This window comes from Podarcis pityusensis (assembly GCF_964106645.2).
Source record: "Podarcis pityusensis genome assembly, chromosome: 17".
NCBI classification, from domain to species: domain Eukaryota; kingdom Metazoa; phylum Chordata; class Lepidosauria; order Squamata; family Lacertidae; genus Podarcis; species Podarcis pityusensis.
Window position 1 is genome coordinate 39,997,704 of NC_138042.1, and position 23,307 is coordinate 40,021,010.

At 42.5% G+C, this 23,307-nt stretch overlaps 1 protein-coding gene across 2 annotated transcripts in view; it reads left to right on the forward strand.

Annotated features, from left to right (window-relative positions):
- SPAG17 (sperm associated antigen 17) overlaps window positions 1–23,307 on the forward strand; it is a 77,063-nt gene that overhangs the window by 19,624 nt on the left and 34,132 nt on the right. Inside the window, exons 11-27 of one of the 2 annotated variants that reach the window (XM_080987075.1) lie at window positions 103–240; window positions 321–431; window positions 1,447–1,597; window positions 4,088–4,315; window positions 6,324–6,416; window positions 7,854–7,903; window positions 8,949–9,062; window positions 10,080–10,234; window positions 11,539–11,729; window positions 12,753–12,838; window positions 13,361–13,639; window positions 14,405–14,516; window positions 18,901–19,041; window positions 19,294–19,407; window positions 19,885–20,114; window positions 20,767–20,884; window positions 21,951–22,390. In XM_080987075.1, the coding sequence (XP_080843201.1) occupies window positions 103–240; window positions 321–431; window positions 1,447–1,597; window positions 4,088–4,315; window positions 6,324–6,416; window positions 7,854–7,903; window positions 8,949–9,062; window positions 10,080–10,234; window positions 11,539–11,729; window positions 12,753–12,838; window positions 13,361–13,639; window positions 14,405–14,516; window positions 18,901–19,041; window positions 19,294–19,407; window positions 19,885–20,114; window positions 20,767–20,884; window positions 21,951–22,390 (2,751 nt within the window). The remainder of the gene's footprint in view (window positions 1–102; window positions 241–320; window positions 432–1,446; window positions 1,598–4,087; window positions 4,316–6,323; window positions 6,417–7,853; window positions 7,904–8,948; window positions 9,063–10,079; window positions 10,235–11,538; window positions 11,730–12,752; window positions 12,839–13,360; window positions 13,640–14,404; window positions 14,517–18,900; window positions 19,042–19,293; window positions 19,408–19,884; window positions 20,115–20,766; window positions 20,885–21,950; window positions 22,391–23,307) is intronic. The other variant, XM_080987076.1, reaches the window with a different exon arrangement.

Sequence of the window (23,307 nt, forward strand, 5' to 3'; positions counted from 1 at the left end):
CTAATGGACAGATTTGGGATTCTGCTGGTATTCTGAGTATCCTGATGCTCATACTATCCATGACAGCCATGGAGTTATCCTATTTATGTTTTCTTTTGCTAGGTTGTTGCATCAGAACAGAATCTTACACCACCAAGCTTGGTGGTTCCAGAGCCTCGTGAAGATGGGCTGGATCATACCATTGCAAGTCACATGGTTTCGATCCTGCCTTCTCTTGCCCTTCCTGAGAGTGAGAAAAAGGTTTGTATTGCCAAGTATTACTATTTTGTTGTTTAGAAATATAGATATTTTAAATTTGTGTTTTTTACTTTCATTAACAGAATCTTTACAACTCCTTTTATCCTGAAAATAAAGAAAAGACCACGGATCAGAAATGGCCTCTTATACTGAACTACCATGATACCCTGTCCCAGAGATTGTACTTCCTAAAGGTAGAATGTGGAGCAGTTTAGTCTTACTTTTCTTTTCTTTTCTTTTCTTTTCTTTTCTTTTCTTTCTTTCTTTCTTTCTTTCTTTCTTTCTTTCTTTCTTACATCAGTAGCATTAAATGCGTAAATAATGACACTTTGAACAATGAGGGGGAAATAGCAAGTAGGAACATTTTCCTATAAATTTGTTAGGACCCAAAGAACTTCAGAGGCTGGAACTAACTTCACACTCATTGCATAATAATAATAATAATAATAATAGGTAAAAAAAAGTAAAGGACCCCTGGACGGTTAAGTCCAGTCAAAGGCAACTATGGGGTTGCGGCACTCATCTCGCTTCAGGCTGAGGGAGCTGACGTTTGTCCGCAGACAGTTTTCCGGGCCATATGGCCAGCATGACTAAACCGCTTCTGGCACAACGGAACACCATGACAGAAACCAGAGCTCACGGAATGCCATTTACCTTCCCTTCACAGCAGTACCTATTTATCTTTTTGCACTGGCGTGCTTTAGAACTGCTAGGTTGGCAGGAGCTGGGACAGAGCAACAGGAGGGTTGTGCGGATTTGAACCACTGACCTTCCAATTGCCAAACCCAAAAGGCTCAGTGGTTTAGACCACAGCACCACCAATAATATATTTATACCCTGCCCATCTGACTGGGTTCCCCCAGCCACTCTGGGTGGCTTCCACACAGTAGGACATCAAATATTAAAAACTTCCCTATACAGGGATGTCTTCAGATGTCTTCTAAAAGTCAGATAGTTTATTTCCTTGACATCTGATGGGACGCTGTTTCACAGGGTGGGTGCAAGTACTGAGAAGACCCTTTGACTGGTTCTCTGTAATTTCACTTATCATAGTGAGGGAACTGCCAGAAAGCCCTCAGAGTTGGATCTCAGTATCCAAGCTGAATCTAAGTGCCAGTTTTCAGTTAAATTTTCAAGTTCAAGAATATTTTTATGTAGGATACATAGGGCATTAACATCGGTTAATATTTGTTTCTTTTTTCTCTTCAGTTGCAGGGTGGTTTAGACCCAGCCAAGGTTGAAGATGAAATGATGTGCAAACTGCCCTTGATGGATCTTCTTAAATTCCCTCTTCCGCCACCTGGAACCAATACCAGACGCCTTGCCAGAATCCATGAGCTCATGCACTATTGCACTAGCGGTAACATGCTTCCTTTACTGTAAACAGTTTCCCCCAAAGTCCCAAAAGGTTGTTATAAGGTATTTTTATAGGACCAGGTAAAGGTTTGAGTCCCTTCACACATTGTTTAATGTATTATAGGCCTCCCTTGGCCTGAAGAGGCTGGTACAAGTGTGAACTGTAAATGGTAACAAGAGAGGTTTCCTGGTAAATAGGGTACAATTGTCTTTAATTCTGCTCCGGTTGCCAGGCACTAAGGGACTGTGCTTCACCTGTTGCAGTGCAAGTCATTGTTCGTCTTGTTCCTGAATCCTTTCCCCAATTCATAAGTCTGGGCTGTAAGCCGTACATTGTATTTTTAAAAATAGGTAGTATAGTACAGTACTGAGGCGTTCACAAAGTAAAGGAAGGATTGAACTCTGATTAATAAGAATACACACAGAGGCTTGAACCAGCAAGACTCTGGGAAGGGTGCGTATAATAATTTCTCTCTCTCTCTCTCTCTCTCTCTCTCTACCCCTCGGCCCAGGTCGTTTTATTCACAAAAGAACTTTTTACAGAGTGTTCGTAAGAACCAATCAGATTTCTTCTGAGCAGTTCAACAAACCCCACGTAGGGGAAAGTTAAACTACCAAAATTAATTAAGCACACATATTTCTGGGGTAAACAAAGAACAGAACTACAAAGGAGTACATTTGGCAACCCCTGAGGTGATAAACAAGCAATGTACATGATAAGAAGGATGGCCAGGAGGACAGCGATCATTATCACCTTCATGTGAGATCTGTTTCCTGGCCCTAAGATTAACATCCTAGGATTAACATATCAGAAAAGCTACATCAAAGAAACTTCCCCACTATCTCTATGGCCCAGGATGCATGCCTGGCAAAGCAACTGGGCTGTGAACGTGACTTGTCAAGCAAGAGAAATGGACAGTAGAGAAAATGGCCAGAGATGCAGAGGGTTGTGGGATTTGGTCAGAAATTATTGCCAATATATCAAACCCAGCCAACACAATGCATTCATCGTGGACACAATGGCTTGATGCATATTTTATAATTCCTCATCGTAATCCCACCTGACCCCACACTCTGGATATTTGCACTCCTACACAGTACAAGCGACTCCCCACTTATGCAGGGGTTACGTTCCAGTGCCCCACGTGCATAAGTGGAAATCACATAAGTGGGGAGCACCCTCTAAACACCCTTTAAATGCCCGCTCTGCCACTCTCTCTGCAACCCAGATCAAAAATACTGTACTAAGAAAGATCCACAACTGGAATTGAAGCTCTGGGGCTGCCTGGACAATGTGTGGAAAAGTAGCTTGAGAGCTGGGCGATATTGCGATTAATTGTCTGAAACTGGTATGGCCTTCAAACTGCGATACCAGTTTCAGACTTTTTGAGCTGGCAGTACATTGCGGCTCCCCAGCCACTGCCGGCACCTCATTTCCGCCTGCCTGCCTGAGCTGTGCTGGCGGCAGCCAGGAAGCCACGATGTATCGCCAGTTCAAATTGCCTTGATCAGCTGAGAGGTGAGCAGGAGTGATAGGGTTGGGCAATTCCAGACATCGTGATATATCAGTACATCACGATATTCAGCTACTGATCTATCACAGTGTTGAAAACCAGGTATCGCCCAGCTCATATGCTGCTGCTGTGCTACTCCACGTTTCAGGTGTTAGGCAGGGAGGCTGAGCAGCCTCAACAAAGCCCTGCTGCGCCTCCAGTCCCTTCCCTGCCCTTACTGAAGTCCTCGTCGAGCTCTGGGATGGGTCTCCTCACGAGCCACGAGGACTCTCCAGCTGTCAGGCTTTGGGGGACCAGATCCCTCCCTTGGTGGCAGTAAATAAGCAGATCAAACAAAAGGAGCATTCTTACCAGTTAGTTTCTTTAATAATCACAGCGAGAGAGAAAGGAATGCATATCTCTCTAGAAATGGCGTTGCTCCCAGTTAAGGTGTACCCCCTCCGTCCCTATTAATCTATGTCACTCCTACATCTGGTAATCTGAGCTTGTTGCCGCTACACTTTCTGTTCTAGCACGCTCAAAGCCCATCTAGTCTTAGGCGAAGAGGGGTTAGGGATTCTTTGCAAGGACACTGAATCTGCCAGCTGTCCCTCTCCTGGCATTTCCTCTTCTAGCTGTTCCTCACCCAGTATTTCCCAGCTTTCCCCCTCTGGTCTATGCGCCTCTGCAAACCACTGTTCTAAATCAATACTGTCCTCCTGCCTTTGGGAAGGTTCAGAAAGGGAGGGGGAGCTCCCACAATTCCTCCTCAATCCAGCCCCTGACACCAGCTTTCTCCCTCCATTTCCTGGTATGAATTAAATTACTATTTCCTGGCACCGCACATATACACGGTTGCGCACAAGCCGATCATGCGCAAGTGGGAGGGATTCCTGTATATCAATGAAAAGTGACCAGTGCCTGTAGGAAAAATATCTCATCATGGGACACACTTTGCTGACATCGCTGAGTTTACTTTCTGTGCCTTGATCTTCCTACAGAACACATGAACTGGGCTGAAATAGAGCGAGCTTTTAAAGTGTTTACATTTGAAAGTCTGAGGCTGACAAAGGTTGATGACTCTGGACAGCTAGAAGGCTGTGGCAGAATGCTTGGTGGTGGTGGTGAGATTTCTTACATCCCATGGGATAATCCTGCTGAGTTTGCCAGACAACTGAGACAAGAATTGATGGACCTAAAAATATCACAGGAATATCTGAACAAATCAGGTACAGAGGTTATCATAATTTTTATTTATTTATTTAATGAAATTTATATATCACTTGATTGTTTAAAAAAACACACCTCAAAGCTGTTTATGAAAGATAAAACAGTAAAATCAAGAAAAATTCACAACCATGTATTAAAATGGTGCGTGTTATTGCTAGACCTCTTACTGAAAGATGTAACCTTGGGTTACATACGCTTCACGTTACAGACTCTGCTAACCCAGAAATAGTGCTTCAGGTTAAGAACTTTGCTTCAGGATGAGAACAGAAATCGTGCTCCGGCGGCGCAGCAGCAGCAGGAGGCCCCATTAGCTAAAGTGGTGCTTCAGGTTAAGAACAGTTTCAGGTTAAGTACGGACCTCCGGAACGAATTAAGTACTTAACCCGAGGTACCACTGCATATACATTTGCTGCTGAAACAAAGGGCAGTAAAGGCACAAGTTCAAAAAGAGATTTTAGAGCATGCTTTGTAAGTCATCTTGGCCAAGAGATACATTTTCCAGCATGGCCATCGTTTGCCTTGGTCCACACCCACACCCAAAGCAAAATTGCTGAAGCCCCTGTTCTCAGACTTCTGCTCTGCAATGGTGGCGTGTGGCATCTCCAAGATGGCTCTGCATACACATTTTGCACAGATCACAGAGAAAGTGGTTATTTTGAAAAACCCAAAAGAAGAGCTAGAGATAGGAGAAAGCTAAGTGTTGTTAGCCAAAGGATGAAAGAGATGGAAGTATCCTAGCTAAGCAGGGGTGATGAGAGCTCAGAGGCAGGGTAGGAAGAGGATTTAAAGGCAAGGCAGTTAGAATAAGGAAGAAAAAGTTTGACTGCTAGGGCCTGATCTATAGTAGGATGGGAGAATGGGACGCGGGTGGCGCTGTGGTCTAAACCACTGAGCCTCTTGGGCTTGCCGATCAGAAGGTCAGTGGTTTGAATCCCTGTGATGGGGTGAGCTCCCGTTGCTCAGTCCCTGCTCCTGCCAACCTAACAGTTCGAAAGCACGTCAAAGTGCAAGTAGATAAATAGGTACCGCCCTGGCAGGAAGGTAAATGGCGTTTCCGTGCGCTGCTCTGGTTCGCCAGAAGCGGCTTAGTCCTGCTGGCCAAATGACCCAGAAGCTGTACGCCGGCTCCCTCGGCCAATAAAGCGAGATGAGCGCCGCAATCCCAGAGTCGGCCACGACTGGAACTAATGGTCAGGGGTCCCTTTACCTTTAGGATGGGAGAATGCTGAGGTCATAAAACAGATTACAGTACTAAAGAATGCAGGTATGCTACTTAAGAACACACAGAAAGAAAACACCATGGTGCACCTCTACTAGTGAAACCAGATGCCTTCATCTGCCCCACCTGCAAGGAAACATGTCTCTCCCATATTGGTCTCTATAGGCACAGCAGGCACTGTAACTCTCCAGTGGTTTGACTTTACTCCCAAAGGTGTACTCCTCCATTGTCTCCCAAAATAGACAGATGCCAACAACAGCTGTTAAAAGAATTTATACTGAGCTTGGTAATGTTGTATATGTTTGGAGATGGCTACAATCCTAAAAACAAGTACTAAGGAATAAGCACTGTTGAAGGTTCTTCCAAGTAAACATACCTAGAGAATTGTGCTGATGCTGTCAGAAACCCGAGTCTTATAGTACTGTATAGGTCACAGTATTCTCTTTTGCACTTAGCATTTTTAGTTGATTTACGATATTCCTTCAGAGCCGAAAAGATTCAAAGTTATTTGACATGCCTTCACTCTCCTTCACAGTGAAGTCATGGTCCATATTTAACATTTTTCAGAGGTCAGTCCCTCTCCACAGTCCACTTGCCTCAGGCCATCCTGCAGATGAGCAGCTACACTATTCACAGACCACGTGACACTGCCAGAGTCCACAGGAGGCCAGTCTGCTTTTCCCGCATTGTTTCTGTGCTGCCACTTTGAATGTTGAAACTTAAACTGGAGATTAGGGAACTCCCATTCTGACTTCGGAATTTTTCTGATTTGCACCTCCTGTTCATAGGGCTTTTCACTGACAGTGCTTTTCGTAGTCGACAATTTTTCTCTTTTTCATTTGACAACGGTATTAAGAGACCATCAGGACTTTACAATTCAGGTATGCTTTATTTGGAAAGAGCCTCTTTCCCTTTCCCTCTGTCTTCACTTTGGTGTTAAAACAAAGCACTTATTTTTCTCATCGGTGATCAGTCTGCCAAAATACACCCATATTAGCAAACTATCTACAGAGAATACCAACAGCTAAGCAAAGCTTATCCCTGAAAGTCAGTTAGGTTCCTTAAAGAATCACAAGGCAATCCAGCGGGCTGGCAGTGTTGGGAAACGGCCCCCTCGGGAAAGGCTGACTCCTCTTCCCAGGCACTGGGGCCTGTTGCCAGTGATCTGCCCCTGGCTGGTCTTCGGTCAGTCCAGGAAGATCTGAAATAAGCGACACCTCCCTCTTGAGAGATGCACACTCCCTTCCCCCTTGCATGTCAGCAGGAGAAAGAAAACAGTCTGGAAGTAGTCTGACTCATTCTACTTTATTCCCGGACTGTACACTGTACAAAACATGTCTGCTCTCTCAGAAACCTCCGTACAACTCACTGACTCCCCCTTTACAGCAACAACAGGAAGGTCTCAAGTTACACTGAGAACACAACCCTGAGAAGAGCGTTGAACATCCTGTCTCACGCTCAGAAACATCAGATGAATCACATGATGTAAACAATGAGCTGCTAGTTCGCAGCTGCTGAGCACTCATATCCCAACAGGCAGAACCAGCAGCTAGTTTATGCTAGACTATTGCATAGTCAGGCTCCTATGCACTCCCATCAGTAGAGTGTAGCTGCCAGTCCACAAACTTAGCTATGCAAAAAAGCTGCAATAAGAATGCAAGCCGTGTAGTGCAGCAGAGCTCATAAACAGGTGGTCCCGGGTCCAGTCTTCCTGCCGGAAAAAGCCAGGTGCAATCCTTGCACACAGCACAGCTTAGGAGTCAGAGCTAAACAGGGGAAACGCTACATGAGCCAATTGGCTGCGGCATCACACAGGCTCAGCCAATCACATCGGCCAGAGGTGCACCCTCGCTTCTCATTCGTTGTTAAAGAGTATGTGTGTATGTGAAACACAAAGACACAAAGATTGTCCATTTCAGATTAAGGAGAAAAAGAATTAAGGCTACAATTCTATATACTGGGAGTAAAGTCCATTGATTTCTTTTGAATGGGATTGCACCGTAAAGAAGCAAATTCTCGCTCCTGGTTCATGCACTTGCTGACCCAAGGATTTTTGTGGAAAATCCTTATAATAAACAGACATTATTATTTAGAGAGAGGAATGTTGTGAGAAAGAGGCAAGCCGGTGCTCTAAAAAACGTAGAGACCGTTTATCAGGGTAGAGCAGGACGGAGTTTGTGCCACCAGCATTTAAGTAACAGGAACAGCCAAACAACCAGATGAAAAGATAAACTATGTCTGTGGGTGTGTTAGTGTATGCATCTCTTATCCATCCATCCATCCATCCATCCATCCATCTATTTAGCTTTATTTTTCAGATCCGGTTGCTGAATGTAAGAGTGATCTCAACGCTTCTCTTGAAAATAAGGTAAGAAATACTGAAGTTGAAATGTGCTTTACAGTATGATATGAAAGTGGAGTCTGTACATGTGAATTATGGTAGCTGAGAATTTTCGGTGCATTTTTAACTTCAAATGTATATATAATAGATGGATGCTCTTTGGTGATTCAAAACCTTTCCTCTTAAAGATTATATGTACACTAATAAAAGTAGAATAGGAACTTCTAATGCCATGCTGTTGTACTCTAAAATCATAACCAGTTAAAAATTCTTACCCATTTTCATTCTGTGCTGCCTGCGATTCTGTCTCCTTTCAGTATGGGCAGTTCTCTAGACTTAAAGATAAAGGTAAAGGACCCCTGACCCCTTAACTAAGTCCAGTCGCGAACAACTCTGGGGTTGCGGTCAGCTAGTATTTGTTGAAGCTGTTTCCATTGCTTTATATAATTTGAAAGTTCAAGATTGCTCTTGAAGAAAAAACCTGTGTTCCAAAATAGACTGAGCTGTAATAAATCCTATTAGTACTCATTTTGGGGAACTAATTAATTCTTTTAGTTCTTCCTGGTCTCACATCTAGGTGTCCGTCCCCCGTCCCTCCCACTTTTTTACTTCTGTTTTGAGTTTTTTATTGAAAGGAGAGGCAGGTGACACATTCCATTCCAGCTTCCATTCTTAGTGGCGGCTTTCTCCTTTATCTGAACAGATCCATGCCAAACTTACTTGGATAGATTATTTGAGAGCGAATCTATGTGATAGTTTGTGTCAGGATGGGTGTTGATGCTTATCTGGAAGTATCTGTCCAAGTCTTCCCATTTACTAAATTAAAAATTGGTTTTGTGACTCCCAAGCCAAAAGAAAGAAAGAAAGAAAGAAAGAAAGAAAGAAAGAAAGGTTAGAATCATAGAACTGTAGAGTTGAAAAGGACCCCTGAGAATTATATACTCCAACTCCTAGCAATGCAGGAATCTCAACTGGATCATGCATGACAGATGGCCGTCCAACCACTGCTTAAACCCCTGCTCTGTGGCCTTCGTTATATGTGATTGTTTTATACCTCTTGGTGTTTCTTCAGATACGTTCAAATACAGATACAGATACAGAATTAGTTGCCATACAGGAGACCCAGCAGCGGTGTTTGAAAGACTGGAGTTTTGCAGAACATTTTCAACCACACCTTCTCTTCCAGGTATTTTTAGTTGCTTTTTCTTCATGATGGGGGTGGGGGGACAGAAAAGGATAGTGAGCATTTCATTTCTATACCCCTGCTTCAGATGTAAAGCTGATGAGTGATGTTTCTTAACCATTTGCATTTAGCCACCCTTTCAAATCTTAATTGCACGCGTTTCACCAAAGCAGGGGAAACTGTCTTTGTATTCTGTTTTATCTTGGATGCCATCATAGGTATTGCTTGTTGGAAAGAGTAGAGGTGTCATTTACTGCGCCCACCTTGACTTCTATGAGTGTCCTTTCCCTTGATACAGAAAATAGGTCACATAGGACTTAGTAAAAGAGATGTTCCTTCTCTTATTTACATATGAAGAGCTTGCTGGGCACCTTTTTATGGGCAGAGGGGGAGTTACTCTTCCATCATAGCTCTTCTGCAATAAAATGTATTTGCGTACACATGATACAATCAACCTGTCACAGAGCCTGTATATTAACTAAGATAGAGCTGGTGTCATCAGTGTGTTAATGACACTGGTCTCTAAATCTCCTAAAGTCAGCTCCAATGCCTTTATAGAGATATCAGACAACATTGGAAACAAGAATAGTGCCCTGTGGCACAACTGCTAGTGGGTAGACATGTAATCTCCCAACAGTATTTTCTGAACTGAACCCTGTAGGTAGGAATGGAACCTTCAGGTTGCCCTGGGCAAGATAAAACAACTAACAAATTCAATAAATGAAATCAATAATAGCCACAGCAACACCGTGCCACCAAGCCATGGAAACTGTGCAAGAGGATAAACTGCTCAATGGTATTGAAAGCTGATGCAAGCAAAAGCAACTAGATTGCACTTTCCTTGTCCCTTTCCTGATGGTGGTCACCATCTGGGCAATCAATGTCTAGTATTAGTTACAAAAAAGTTACGTTAAGTATGCTATAAATATGTTTTTTATGTTAAAACTGTTCCCCTGAATGCCCCTTTCCCCATTGCTAGTCACTTACAAAAGTTGAGTTATGTTTTCCTTTCGTTCTCAGGTTCTTCACAATGCAATCCAGCATTACAAATGCATTGATTCTTATTATCACACTCAAGATAACTCCTTGCTGATAGTCCTTCATAATCCTATGAACCAACGTTGCCAGTTTGAAGAGTCCTGGAATGTTGCGTTGCATTCTGACGTTGGATTCAGGTGAGAGGTTCTTCAGGCAATGCCTCCAAATAGCCCAGAAGCCATAGGCGTGGAATACAGCATGAAAAGGAGATGATGGTGATTCATGATGAGAATGGCAAGTGCATGCAAGTGTAAACAGGTGCACATTGCGGCGAAAAACTCCCACCCCAAAACACTTCGTTTTGAATATATGGAATAGGTGGTAAGGGACCTGGAATGAAGCATAGTGCAGAGTTTGATGAATATGTTGACCCAGTAGGTGGCAGCTGTGAAAAAGGCAAATTCTACATTAAGGAACATGAGGAAAGGGATTGAAAATAAAGTTGCCAATGACATAAAGCCATTATATGGTGTGACTACTCTTGGATCACAGTATTGTTCTGCTTAAAAGCTAAAGGGACCCCTGACCATTAGGTCCAGTCGTGACCGACTCTGGGGTTGCGGCGCTTATCTCGCTTTATTGGCCAAGGGAGCCGGCGTACAGCTTTCCGGGTCATGTGGCCAGCATGACTAAGCTGCTTCTGGCGAACCAGAGCAGTGCATGGAAACGCCATTTACCTTCCCGCCGGACCGGTACCTATTTATCTACTTGCACTTTGACGTGCTTTCGAACTGCTAGTTTGGCAAGAGCTGGGACTGAGCAACGGGAGCTCACCCCGTCGCGGGGATTCAAACCGCCGACCTTCTGATCGGCAAGTCCTAGGCTCTGTGGTTTAACCCACAGTGCCACCCGTGTCCCTTCACACCTCAGAAACAGGATATTGCAGAGTTGGAAAACATTCAGTATGGGGCAACCCAAATGATCAAGGAACAGAAGCAACTCCCTGATGTGGGAAGGTTGCAGCATTTGGGGCTTTGTGCTCTTAAGAGTGAGAATTAATGTCCTTAACCGAAAGCAATGGTGGACAAGTGAGGAAGGAAGAGGATAGCTCAGTCTGCCCTGTGCAGATGCATGGCTGACCAGCTGCCATTGCCTATGCTAGCATCTCATGTTTACATACAGCACACATCTAGCTAGTAAGCAGTTGCACACTTGCACAGTGCTGATTGAAACTGCAAAAAGTCAAGCATGCAAGTTCCCTTTCTGTCACCCCATAGCAGCCAGCAGTTTCCAGAGGTGAACCATTTCGTCAGCTGCTGTGCAGATCCGATTTGCTTTTGTTTGTTTTTTTAATAATCCACAGAGTTAATAATGCAGAAATATTTTTAAATATAAAATGCAATATAAACTATTTAAGGGTTTTAATTCTTTCATATGAGAAGGCAAAGATTCTTGATCACTGTGTTTTATAATCGATAACAGTAGAAATTCTTTTTTCCAGGAATTACCTGGAATTGGTGGCTGCTTCCATAGATGAATGGATAGTAAGAGAAGAAGTAAAATATCAGGAAGAAAAAATGGCAAAAGAACTGGAAGCTCTTAGGTTAGCTAAAGAGTTAGCAGAAAAAGCACCTGTCGAAGTCAAGTCCCCACCTACTGGCAAAAAGGGTGCTGCACAGAAGAAGTCCAAAAGTAAGTTTACTACATATGCCTACTCAGAGGTAAGTTCAGTGGGCCAGGTAAGCATGTGTAACAAGTCTCCAGTCTTAGCCATGTTCTTATTCAGAAAACAACTTGCAATCTCTAGGCATGAACGGAAGCCTAGAGGAAACAAATTATATAAGCCAGCTCCATTTACCTGTGTTAGGGAATTGCCCACCCAAAGGCCTTGTTTTGGGTGCCATAGAAGGCTTTGTTCAAGCCTACCTGCAGCAAGGGAGGATCATTTTCAAAAGGGCCACAGCTGGGGGGACGGGAAAGGATAACCCCTCTTGCTGCAATTAGGCTTGGAAATAAACCTTTGATTGCTTGCAATAGAAGGGTTTTCTCCAAGCCTAATTGTTTGGAGACAGTGGTTGACCTGGATATTGTAGCTGGTGGGGGAGGGTTAACCACTCCATCTCTGCAAGAAACTCACCCATCCCCTCCAAATTTGTTTCCAAAGTGGCTAAAGTCCTTTTTTCAAACCTCATAGCTAGTGAGATTGGAGTATGAGAGAGGGGTTGCTGTGTGATTTGTGAATGTGTAATTGCAGTATGCAGTGGATGGTGATACGAAGTGTCTTTTGCCCATAGTATGTGACCGATAAGTTTCTTGTTGTTATTTCTGCATCTTAGGGGTCTCCCTTTATTGACTCCTACCAGGGCTTGCACACGAGCTCATTATTAAGATTGAAGACATTTTTCTTTTACAGCTCAAGGAAATTTGGCCCGTGATCTCCATACTTTAATGTAGCTTACAAATAAATGTTGCCAAGTTAAAATTAACGTGCCTTTAAATGATTTTTTTCAGAGTATAAGGGAGCATATGAGATGATGGAAAGAGATAGAGTAATAGCCAGATTGCTTGTGCCAAATATGGGAATTTGAGCTCTACTTTTTAAGCTTTGGTGTTGCATTCGTTCTATCGCTCTTTTAACAAATCTTTCTTGGTAGCTGGTGGTTGCTGTTGCAACATACATTTGAAGATGCTTTATCTTTATCTCAATTCTCAAAGCTCCTACCAAAAGTAAAGTCGACGTTTCTCCAGAACCTGCAGTTGAGAAAGAAAAAAACATTTTTGTCAGAGATGACTCTCTCAAGGTAACAAAAAAACAAAAAAGGGAAGGGAAAAGCCTAATCCAAAAATAATTTCATTTGTTCCAAGTGTTTTTATACACCTAAGGGTGTTTTGTTTTTGTTCCTGTTTTTATTATGCATGTTGTGTTTTTATCTTGTATATTTTTGCTGTGAACCGCCCTGAGATCTTCGGATGAAGGGCGGTATACAAATTAAATAAATGCTTAAATAAATAAAACATACTTATGTCAGCAACAGAAGCTGCAGAGTGATAATAGTAATGATTTTTTTTTTTTTTTGTATAAGCTGTACACACACACTTACAGTTTGTATTGAAAAGTTTTGGAAACACATAATTACTGGGCTTTAAATAATATATTAAAAGCACTTAAAATATTGACATTTTTAAAAAGGAGGGAAGGAGGGTTAAACTAAAAGTAATCCAATAGTGACTCAAAAAAAGTTTGAAACGAAAAGTTTTCCATGCGCTGCAAAGTCAAGACCATCATGTTAATTTAGGTGCTGAAGTCTTAATTGTTTGGACAGGCTTGGAAGGAAGAGCAGGAGCGGCTGTTAGAGGAAGAGCGGTTGAAAGAATTAAAGAAAGCCGAGAAGAAGGAGAAACCTGGCAAGAAAAAAGGCCAGAGTAAGGAGCAAGCAGCCTCTGATGAAGGAAAGGCATCCAAAAAGAAAACGAACAAAGAAAAAAAATCGCCGTCCAGATCACCAGAGTCGGCTAAATCACCAGACACTGAAGATCAGGCAAAGCTGGCCGGGCAAACTAAACAAATTACCCCTCCTCAGCCACCCGTGAAAGAATATGAGGTGTGTAACTCCTATTAGGAAGATATTGCCTTTTTTCATATGGTGCCTGTATATCTTGTCTCTCCATGGCAGCCTATCAAAAACTGCTTCTTTTTTTAAGTGTGCAAATACAGTCATACCTCGGGTTAAAGTAGCTTCGGGTTAAATCTTTTCAGGTTCCGTCCTGCGGCAACCCAGAAGTAATGGAATGGGTTACTTCTGGGTTTCGCAGCTTGCGCATGCGCAGATGCTCAAAATGACGTCAAGCGCATGGGCATAAGCGGCGAATCACGACCTGCGCACACGCAGACACAGGTTGCGTTCTGCTCAGGATGCGAACAGGGCTCCGGAACGGATCCCGTTCACATCCAGAGGTACCACTGTATATGAAATCTCTTAATAAACCCCACAAGGTGTTTTTTTTTAATATAAAAATATGGCCATATGCAAGAGTCAAAAAATACCACTGTATGGAAGCTCTCTGGTTATGTGTAGCTACAGAGGAAGGGAGGAGCTTGTTGTTCTGCACCACTTTTTCTTAGAGGGGAGCCATATAGATGATAGCTATATAAAGGGCAGAATTCACACACTTCCTGGGTTTTCAGAATATTTATATTTTATTGAAATAATTTCGATTATAAAGAAATAAATTGATGCAGGAAAGAACCACACACTTCATGAGTCACAAAATTGCGGTGGAGTCATCTTGCTGATAGAGTATTCCAGTTTTCCTTGGCTGAAAACTTCTGTCTAATTATACCTTTTCCTGCAACTGTTCTGTCCTAGTTTCTTGGATACAATATGGCTGAGAATCCCATTCAAGTTGCAGGGACTACCCGATATCTGTTCCCTACTGATGGAGGACAAATCCAGGCAGAAAGGATAACGTTTGAAAAAGGTGATTCTTTCGCACTTGGCATTTCTATGGGTTTCTAAACATGCATTTAGAATCAGTATTGATAAGGAGATCGAACAAGCCATCCAGAACATGCAACTTGGCAAATCCCCAGGACCAGATGGGCTGACCTCCAAGTACTATAAGACACTAAAAGACTATTTGATACAACCTTTGATGGAGGTCAGCAATGAAATTATGGAGGGGAAGAGGGCACCGGAGTCGTGGAAGGAAGCGTTCATCACATTAATACCAAAGTCGGAAGCTGAAAAGACACAACTTAAGAACTACCGTCCCATCTCTCTTTTAAATGTGGATTACAAAATATTTGCAGACATTTTGGCAAATAGATTTTAAAAAGTTTTAAATGAAGTAATTCACAAGGACCAGGTCGGCTTTCTCCCAGGTAGACATCTGTTTGCTAATACAAGGAACATTATTGACATTTTGGAACTTTTGCAAACAGATATAAATACAAAAGCAGTTTTAATTTTTATAGACGCGGAGAAGGCCTTTGACAATATCTCCTGGAAATTTATGATGGGAAATTTAAAAGAGATGGGAGTGGGACGGGGTTTTGAGAATGGGATTGAGGCGATATATTCAGAACAGAAAGCTAAACTGATAGTTAATAATGTGGTTACAGAAGAGTTTAAAATTGAAAAAGGGACACGACAAGGTTGCCCTATTTCCCCTTTGTTATTCATTTCGGTTCTGGAAGTGCTATTGAACATGATTAGAGGGGATCGGTTGGTGGAAGGAATTCAGGTCGGTCAGAAACAATATAAATTAAAAGCTTTCGCAGATGACCTGGTTTTGACCTTGCAGAAGCCAGAGCCCAGTACGAAAAGAGTATTACAATTGATTAATGATTTTGGTCGGGTGGCTGGATTTAAACTAAATAAACAGAAAACTAAGGTTTTGGGGAAAAATTTGACTGATACAGAGTCAGAACGGTTTCAGAATGAGACGGAACTTAATGTGGTTAAAAAAGTAAAATACCTAGGGGTAAACATAACAGTAAAAAATCTAAGTCTATTTAAGGACAATTATGAAAAATGCTGGACAGAAATCAAGAGAGACTTAGATAGTTGGTCAAAATTGAAACTTTCTTTGTTAGGCCGAATTGCTGCTATCAAGATGAATGTATTGCCAAGGATGTTGTTTTTATTTCAAACACTTCAGGTTTTGGACAAAACGGAGTGCTTTCAGAAGTGGCAGAGAGACATTTCTAAGTTTGTCTGGCAGGGCAAAAAGCCCAGAATTAAGTTTAAGATATTAACCGATGCAAAACAAAGAGGGGGCTTCGCCCTGCCAGACTTAAGGTTGTATTATGAAGCCGCAGCGTTCTGCTGGCTAAAAGACTGGCTACTTCTTGAAGACACTGATGTGTTAGATTTGGAAGGGTTTAACAATGCCTTTGGATGGCATGCATATTTATGGTATGACAAGGTTAAAGCAAATAAGGCCTTTAAGAACCATATTGTCAGAAAATCATTGTTTAATGTCTGGACAAAATATAAAGACTTGCTGGAAAATAAAACACCAAGGTGGCTTTCACCTTTGGAAGCCAAGGCCCGAAAAAGACCCAATATGGAGGCTAAATGGCCAAAATATTGGGAAATACTAGAAAAGGATGGAGACAATTGGAAATTGCAGAGTTTGGAGAAAATGAAAGACAAAGTGCGAGATTGGTTACATTACGCTCAGATTAAAGAAGTTTTTAAAAATGATAAGAAACTAGGGTTCCAGGTGGAGAAATCGAAATTAGAAACAGAATTGCTAGAACCAAAGATTAAGGTACTTTCAAGGATGTATAACTTGCTGTTGAAATGGAATACACAAGATGAAACGGTTAAATCGGCTATGATAAGGTGGGCACAGGACATTGGGCATAATATCATGTTTGAGGACTGGGAGAGGTTGTGGAGTAATGGATTGAAATTTACTGCATGTAACGCTCTGAAAGAAAATGTAATGAAAATGATTTATAGATGGTATATGACCCCAGTCAAACTTGCCAAAATTTACCACCTGTCTGATAATAAGTGTTGGAAATGTAAAGAGTGTGAGGGAACGTTCTTCCACCTCTGGTGGACTTGCCCTAAAGTGAAGGCGTTCTGGGAAATGATTTATAATGAATTGAAAAAGGTATTTAAATATACCTTCACTAAGAAACCAGAGGCTTTCCTTTTGGGTATTGTCGGCCAAGGGGTGGCAAAGAAGGACCAGACATTTTTTATGTATGCAACAACAGCAGCAAGGATACTTCTCGCAAAACATTGGAAAACTCAAGATCTACCCACACTGGAAGAATGGCAGATACAACTGATAGACTACATGGAACTGGCTGAAATGACCGGCAGAATCCGTGACCTGGGAGAAGAGAGGATTGAGGAGGACTGGAAGAAATTTAAGAACTATTTACAAAAGTATTGTAATTTGAGTGAATGCTAAATAAGATGCTAGATTAAAATAACTGAGCACCACTAAATTTAGAAGTTTTTAAGAAAATAAGTAAGACTGTGAAAATTTAGCTCCTTTCGAGAATTATAAGATTATGAAATATAGAAGGGATATAAGAATTTAAATAAGATGATAAATTGCTGACAAAATGTTATAACGATGAAAGTGGGAGCGGGAGATGTGAGGAAGTCCAAAGAAAATGTGAAACTATGTTAAGACAAATGTTATATTGTTTATTATGTTTACTTTTATTGTAAAACCCAATAAATTGCTTTAAAAAAAAAATAGAATCAGTATTGATAGTCATTTCACTGTTGAAGTAATAATAGTGTAGCGTTGTGGTTAACAGACTAAGCTATGAATCAGGAGCTCCTGATTTGAATTTTGCCTCTGCCAAGAATTCACTGAGTAGCCATTGGTGAGCCATCTTCCCTCAGGCACCACCCAGCGGCGGAGCAAGCCGGTCGGGCACCTGGGGTGGCGCAAGTGCCCTGCGCACTGGGGCGGGGCCAGCCGGGGCCGGATGCTCCACAGGGCCTCTGAGGAGTCTGTCTGCCTTCTCCCACTCAGCTGCCCTATAGCTGAGGGCAAGGCGGTGGGCAGACTGTTTGGAGCAGTGCGGAGCCTGCGGGCGCCCAAGCCACCACGTCACTCCCAGGAGAGACGTATGTCTCCCCCCCCCCCATTTTTTAAATTCATTTTATAACACAAATAAAAAACACAAACAGAAAAGACAAACAATACAAAGACATTCTTGTCATATCCTTATTTTCCTAAACATTGTGGGCTTCCCCAAGTCCCACCTATCTGATTTTCATTTTACTTCATCTTTAGCAGTTTACATATATCATAATTTCTAACCATCTCCCCCCCCACACACTTACTTTAACCATAAAAAACTTCACATTTTATCACTTATAAAATACACTATCTTCTACTTCTAACCCTACCGCCTATATCCACTTCCAAAGCTATTCTAAGATTTAAATATTAACATTTTTTTTCAAATATTCTTTAAACTTCTTCCACTGTCTCTTCTCTCTGGTCTCGGAGTCTCCTGGTCAGTTTGGCAAGTTCCATATAGTCCATCATCTTCATCTGCCATTCTTCGGTAGTTGGTAAATCTTGTCTCTTCCAATTCTTCGCTAGCAATATTCTCGCAGCTGTTGTGGCATAGGAGAGACATATGTCTTGGGCTCACTTGGGCACCCAGCATTTTATCATCCCCCGCAGTGGTGACACCCACGGTGGCCTGCCCCCACCGCACCCCCCTTCCTCCGCCCCTGCCACCCCCCCAGCATTTGTTAGAGTGTTAGAGATGGGAGACCAGGGTTCAAATCTCACTCAGCCATGCAACTCACTGGTTGAGCGTCAGCCAGCTGCTGTCTCCTAGTCTAACTTTACCTTACAGGGTTGTTGTGAAGATAACATGGGGAGAAGGAAAACAATGCATGCCTCCTGGAGCTTGTTGGAAGAAAGGAGGAATATAAACACAGTAATACTGTGGTAATAAAACTTAGAGGATAATGTATGAGATATGCTTTGGCATTCACTGATAATGAGGAGCACCATATTCTAAAATAAAACTCTGGACTAAGTTGATTAGAATCCTGGTTCTAAGGATATATTTCTATGCCTCAAGGAAAACATTTGATTGAAAATTATGTTTTAAATGCTACTTACATTTTACTTTTGTAAAATTGGAGAATGAATATTTTGCAGTCACATTTTAAATGTAATTAGAGAAGTTAATGTGGAAACAGCTCTATCTAACCTTGGGAACCAGTGCAAACCAGTTCAGCAAATACTCTAGCAATCTGTTTTATTTAATTTTGGTCTCATTCATTCTCTGGTACCAGAAACGCAAGTCTTTGGTGACCATTTTCATTCTGTTTACTGTTTTTCTTTCCTTTTCTCCTAGGGGCAACTTTGGTCAAAGTGAAGGTAATAAAGGACAACCACTGTTTCTTCATTCATATCGTAGACCCTCGGAAATGTGAACAAGAGAAAGAAACTAATGAAGAAAGAGGTGACTCCCCAGGTGAACAAGAGCCAGAGCCAGGTCAGTGTGTTAGCATCAGTTGTATATAAATAAAATGATGTGAAAAGTATGATGAGTGTTATATCATTGAAGTTTCCCTAGAAAATTAGAAAGACCAAAGTTCTAAGAAATAACCAACGTTTGCTTCTCCCAGGGAGTTGGCCAAGGATTAATGTGACCGTAGAGTCAAAAAGGCTTAGCTACCCCTAAAGAGAGAAAGCAACTCATTTTAATATTAAAAACTGGTGTTGTCTTCTTTCACTTCTTCTTTAGACAAACCATTGAATCAATCGAAAGCTGTGAGCAAATTTGGATCATTTTCTGCAACCTTAGAAAATGAAATCCATCTCTCCTTTAGCTGCTATGGAGCATCAGGAAAAGCAGAAGGTAAAACAAGCAAAATGAAGAAAATTATGAAATCGTTTTCTGAGATCTTTGTCATATCTGTTTAATTCTCGTGCTGCTGCCCTCTGGACCTCTTATGGAAGAGGCACACGAAGAAGGGCCTCAGCTGTTGATCACAGGGTCTGGATCATTTCTTATGGGGAGCAGTGGTCCTTGAGGTATTTAAGGCTTTATGGGTCAAAACCTTGTGTCTCTGGCACTTTGAACCTCGCCAGAATTGAATCCTCAGCTGTGGCCTGTCTTAGAGCTTGGCCTAAGGCCTAACCCATAAACTCAGATTTTAACCAGTGACGCAGAACAAGAGCACATCATCTCCATGTTGTACTTCAACTTTCTTCTTTTGTCTTTAAACAAACATTTTGAAAAATCATATTTTCCCCAAGTTTGCCTAAATACACAAGAAATTTACATGTCTATGATATTCTTCTATTTCATAGAAACCATTTTGTTCCCCTGCAGAAGAAAGTGATCCCAATTTAGCGGCCATTTTGACTATCCCTTCCGTAAATGTGCCCACTTCTGCTCTGGTTACTTCGCCTGTTTCTACTCCGGCTACTACAACTACAACTACAGGAAAGACTAAGCCTTCTAAAGAAAAATCAGGCAAAAACTTACCATCTGCCAAAATGAGCTCCCGTCTCACAGTGACTGGCTCTCCAGATGACTCTTCAAAGCAAGATGAGAAAAAGGTGTTGCTGTATTTCCTACTAAGTATAGTTCCTGAGCCCTGAGGGAATGTATATCATTGCCCTAGTACACTGAGAGGTAAAGGACCCCGGATGGTTAAGTCCATTCAAAGGCGACTATGGGGTTCTGGCGCTCATCTCGTTTTCAGGCCGAGGGAGCCGGTGTTTGTCCACAGACAGCTTTCCGGGTCATGTGGCCAGCAGGACTAAACCGCTACTGGCACACGGAGGATGTGGGTGGTGCTGTGGTGTAAACCACTGAGCCTCTTGGGCTTGCCGTTTGGAAGATTGGCGGTTCAAATCCCCACAACAGAGTGAGCTCCCGTTGCTCTGTCCCAGCTCCTGCCAACCTAGCAGTTTGAAAGCACGCCAGTGCAAATAGATAAATAGGTACTATTGTAGCAGGAAGCTAAACGGTGTTTCTGTGCGCTCTGGTTTCCGTCACGGTGTCCCGTTGCGCCAGAAGTGGTTTAGTCATGCTGGCTACATGACCCAGAAAACTGTCTGTGGACAAACACTGGCTCCCTCGGCCTGAAAGCAAGTTGAGTGCTGCAACTCCATAGTCGCCTTTGACTGGGCTTAACCGTCCAGGGGTCCTTTACCTTTTAAAAATAGTTTTAGAAATGCTATTTTCTGTGTCTCTTTCATTCTCTAGGTAGATATAGACGAGTTGATCCAAACGCCACCTATTCCAGATATCCGTGTTTTCAATAGTTTGAATGTGTCCTGTCCCAATGGATTGGTACTAACCTTTCTTGGCCAAAAATTCACAGGTTAGTGCTGATCATTGTTACGCGAGCACAACATGCTATTGCAAAAGTATTCATTTTGAAGGCATTCTGAATCCAGGTGGAGATGGGTGGGAACTGAGGGCTGATGTCTGCTGCCATATAATGCCATGATGGAGCTGGTTGGAAGGGAAGTGTTGCAGATACTTGCTGTGTTTTGCTCTCCAACATCTGCTGCAACTGCATAAGAGGTGAGGGTGGAGGTGGGGGTAGAAGCAGATGTGGTAACAATAATGACATGAGGTTGGTGGGACTGCTGAATGGTATGACATATAGGTCTGAAGGGAGAGCTCTGTTTTCAGCCTGAACAATCATTTAGGGCTGTATGCCAGTGGTGTGTGGGGCCAGGGGGAAGTGGGTGGAGCAATGGGTGTGACCCTTACCTTTGTACGATAGGTAGGAATGGAAAGATCTGTCAAGTTTTGTTCCCCCAGTTTCTCATTTTCCCATTTTTAAATTAAATTATCCACATTTCGTAGCCATTGGCAGGTTGTTGTCTTTAATCCATCACCGTTTTAGTGCAAAATTCTCCTAATAAACACTTTTTAAATGCAGTTTTGACTAACGTACTGATACTTTTAGTGCCAAAATAAATATGACTGCAGCAGTTGTGTGTATTTAAACACAAAATGCCCTGATCATGTAGACAGAGGTGACAAGTGTCTGATTTTTGAAAGAGGTGCGTAGATAAGGAGTGCAGAACTCTCTTCCACCAGTGAGTAGACTTCTTATGGCTGGGGTTGGGAGGATGTGATCTGCAACTACAGGGAGGGTTTTTGCACTGTCCCCCATATGTCCATTTTTGCTATTAATCTTAGATTCCCCTCACTTTTCTACATGGTTTTTGTGGTTCCATGTTTAAATAAGTAGAACTTCTGTCATCCATATAGAATGGCTCTCAACATAAATTGGGCGTAACATCTGGACAATATCTATCTTGAAGTCATTCATTTGCCACCCTGATATTTTGGCATATATTAGTTAGCTCCATAGTTTGCAGTTGCTAATAATTATTACCTGCTAAGGGGCATCATGTTTTGATCCGTGAAAGGTGAAGAAATGGGAAACAAGGCCAAGAGTGAAGATGAAGGAAGCAAAGTAGATGAAGCTAAATTGGACGAGGGCAAAACGGATGAAATGAAGACACCGGAAGCCAAAGAAGAGCAAGTGAAGGCCCATGAAACCATAGCAAGCAAGACCAAAGGAAATGAAGACAAGGCAGACGAAGTCAAGCCCCTTGATGAATCTGTGGCAGATGATGCCTTAAAGGATGAGGCCAACGAAGGCAAGGCTGAGGCTGAAACAGAGGAGGACCCTGCGAACAAAGCCAGGGAATCTATTTTTGAGATATTTACTAGGCAGAGTTATCCCCAAAGGGTGAAGCACTCACAGCTGCAAAAAGCAGTGAAGAACCCAATAGATCAGGAAGTGTCTAGAGTTACTACGAGACAAGGAACTGTCATAAAGTACATGTTGGATGGATCCACTCAGGTATGCTAACAAAATTCATTTGGCATTGACTAAGATTCAGTTTTATTATTTATTTCCTGAAGTGATGGTTACCGCAGCACAAAATCCCCCTTCTTCATTTCCCATCGGCTGTACATATTTCAATTCCTGCTTAGACTTTTATTTAACTATAACATATTCCCAAAATGCCAAGTAGAGTTACTCTTCACTTTGTCAGCCCACAAAAAGCATTAGTTATAAATCAGTATTCCACAAATGCAACTTATACCTCCTGCAGTTTTACGTGCCCAAAAGTCTGGCTGGTGATGGTAAATAAGAAAACCTCCTCAGCTGCAACATTCTGAGTTCTTTCTCTCTTTGCTCATGTGGGTACAAGTGAGTCAGGGCGCTTAGCAAATGTTCCTAGCCTTTAGGTCATTTCTTAATTCAAAATATAGCCCCTGTTAAGAGTTACTTTCAGCCAGGGGTCTGTTGCTATTGTATTTCTCTATATCAGTGTTTCCCCACCCCCCAAAAAATCTTCCTGAGCTAGTTCCTCATTTATGCCACCCATATTTGAGCATTTTAGGCTGTAATCCTATTACCTGTGAGTAAGTCCCATTGGGGATGCGGGTGGCGCTGTGGGTTAAACCACAGAGGCTAGGACTTGCCAATCAGAAGGTCGGTGGTTCGAATCCCCGCGACGGGATGAGCTCCCGTTGCTCGGTCCCTGCTCCTGCCAACCTAGCAGTTCAAAAGCACGTCAAAGTGCAAGTAGATAAACAGGTACTGCTCCGGTGGGAAGGTAAACGGCGTTTCCGTGCGCTGCTCTGGTTCGCCAGAAGCGGCTTAGCCATGCTGGCCACGTGACCCGGAAGCTGTACGCCGGCTCCCTTGGCCAATAAAGCGAGATGAGCGCCGCAACCCCAGAGTCAGTCACGACTGGACCTAACGGGCAG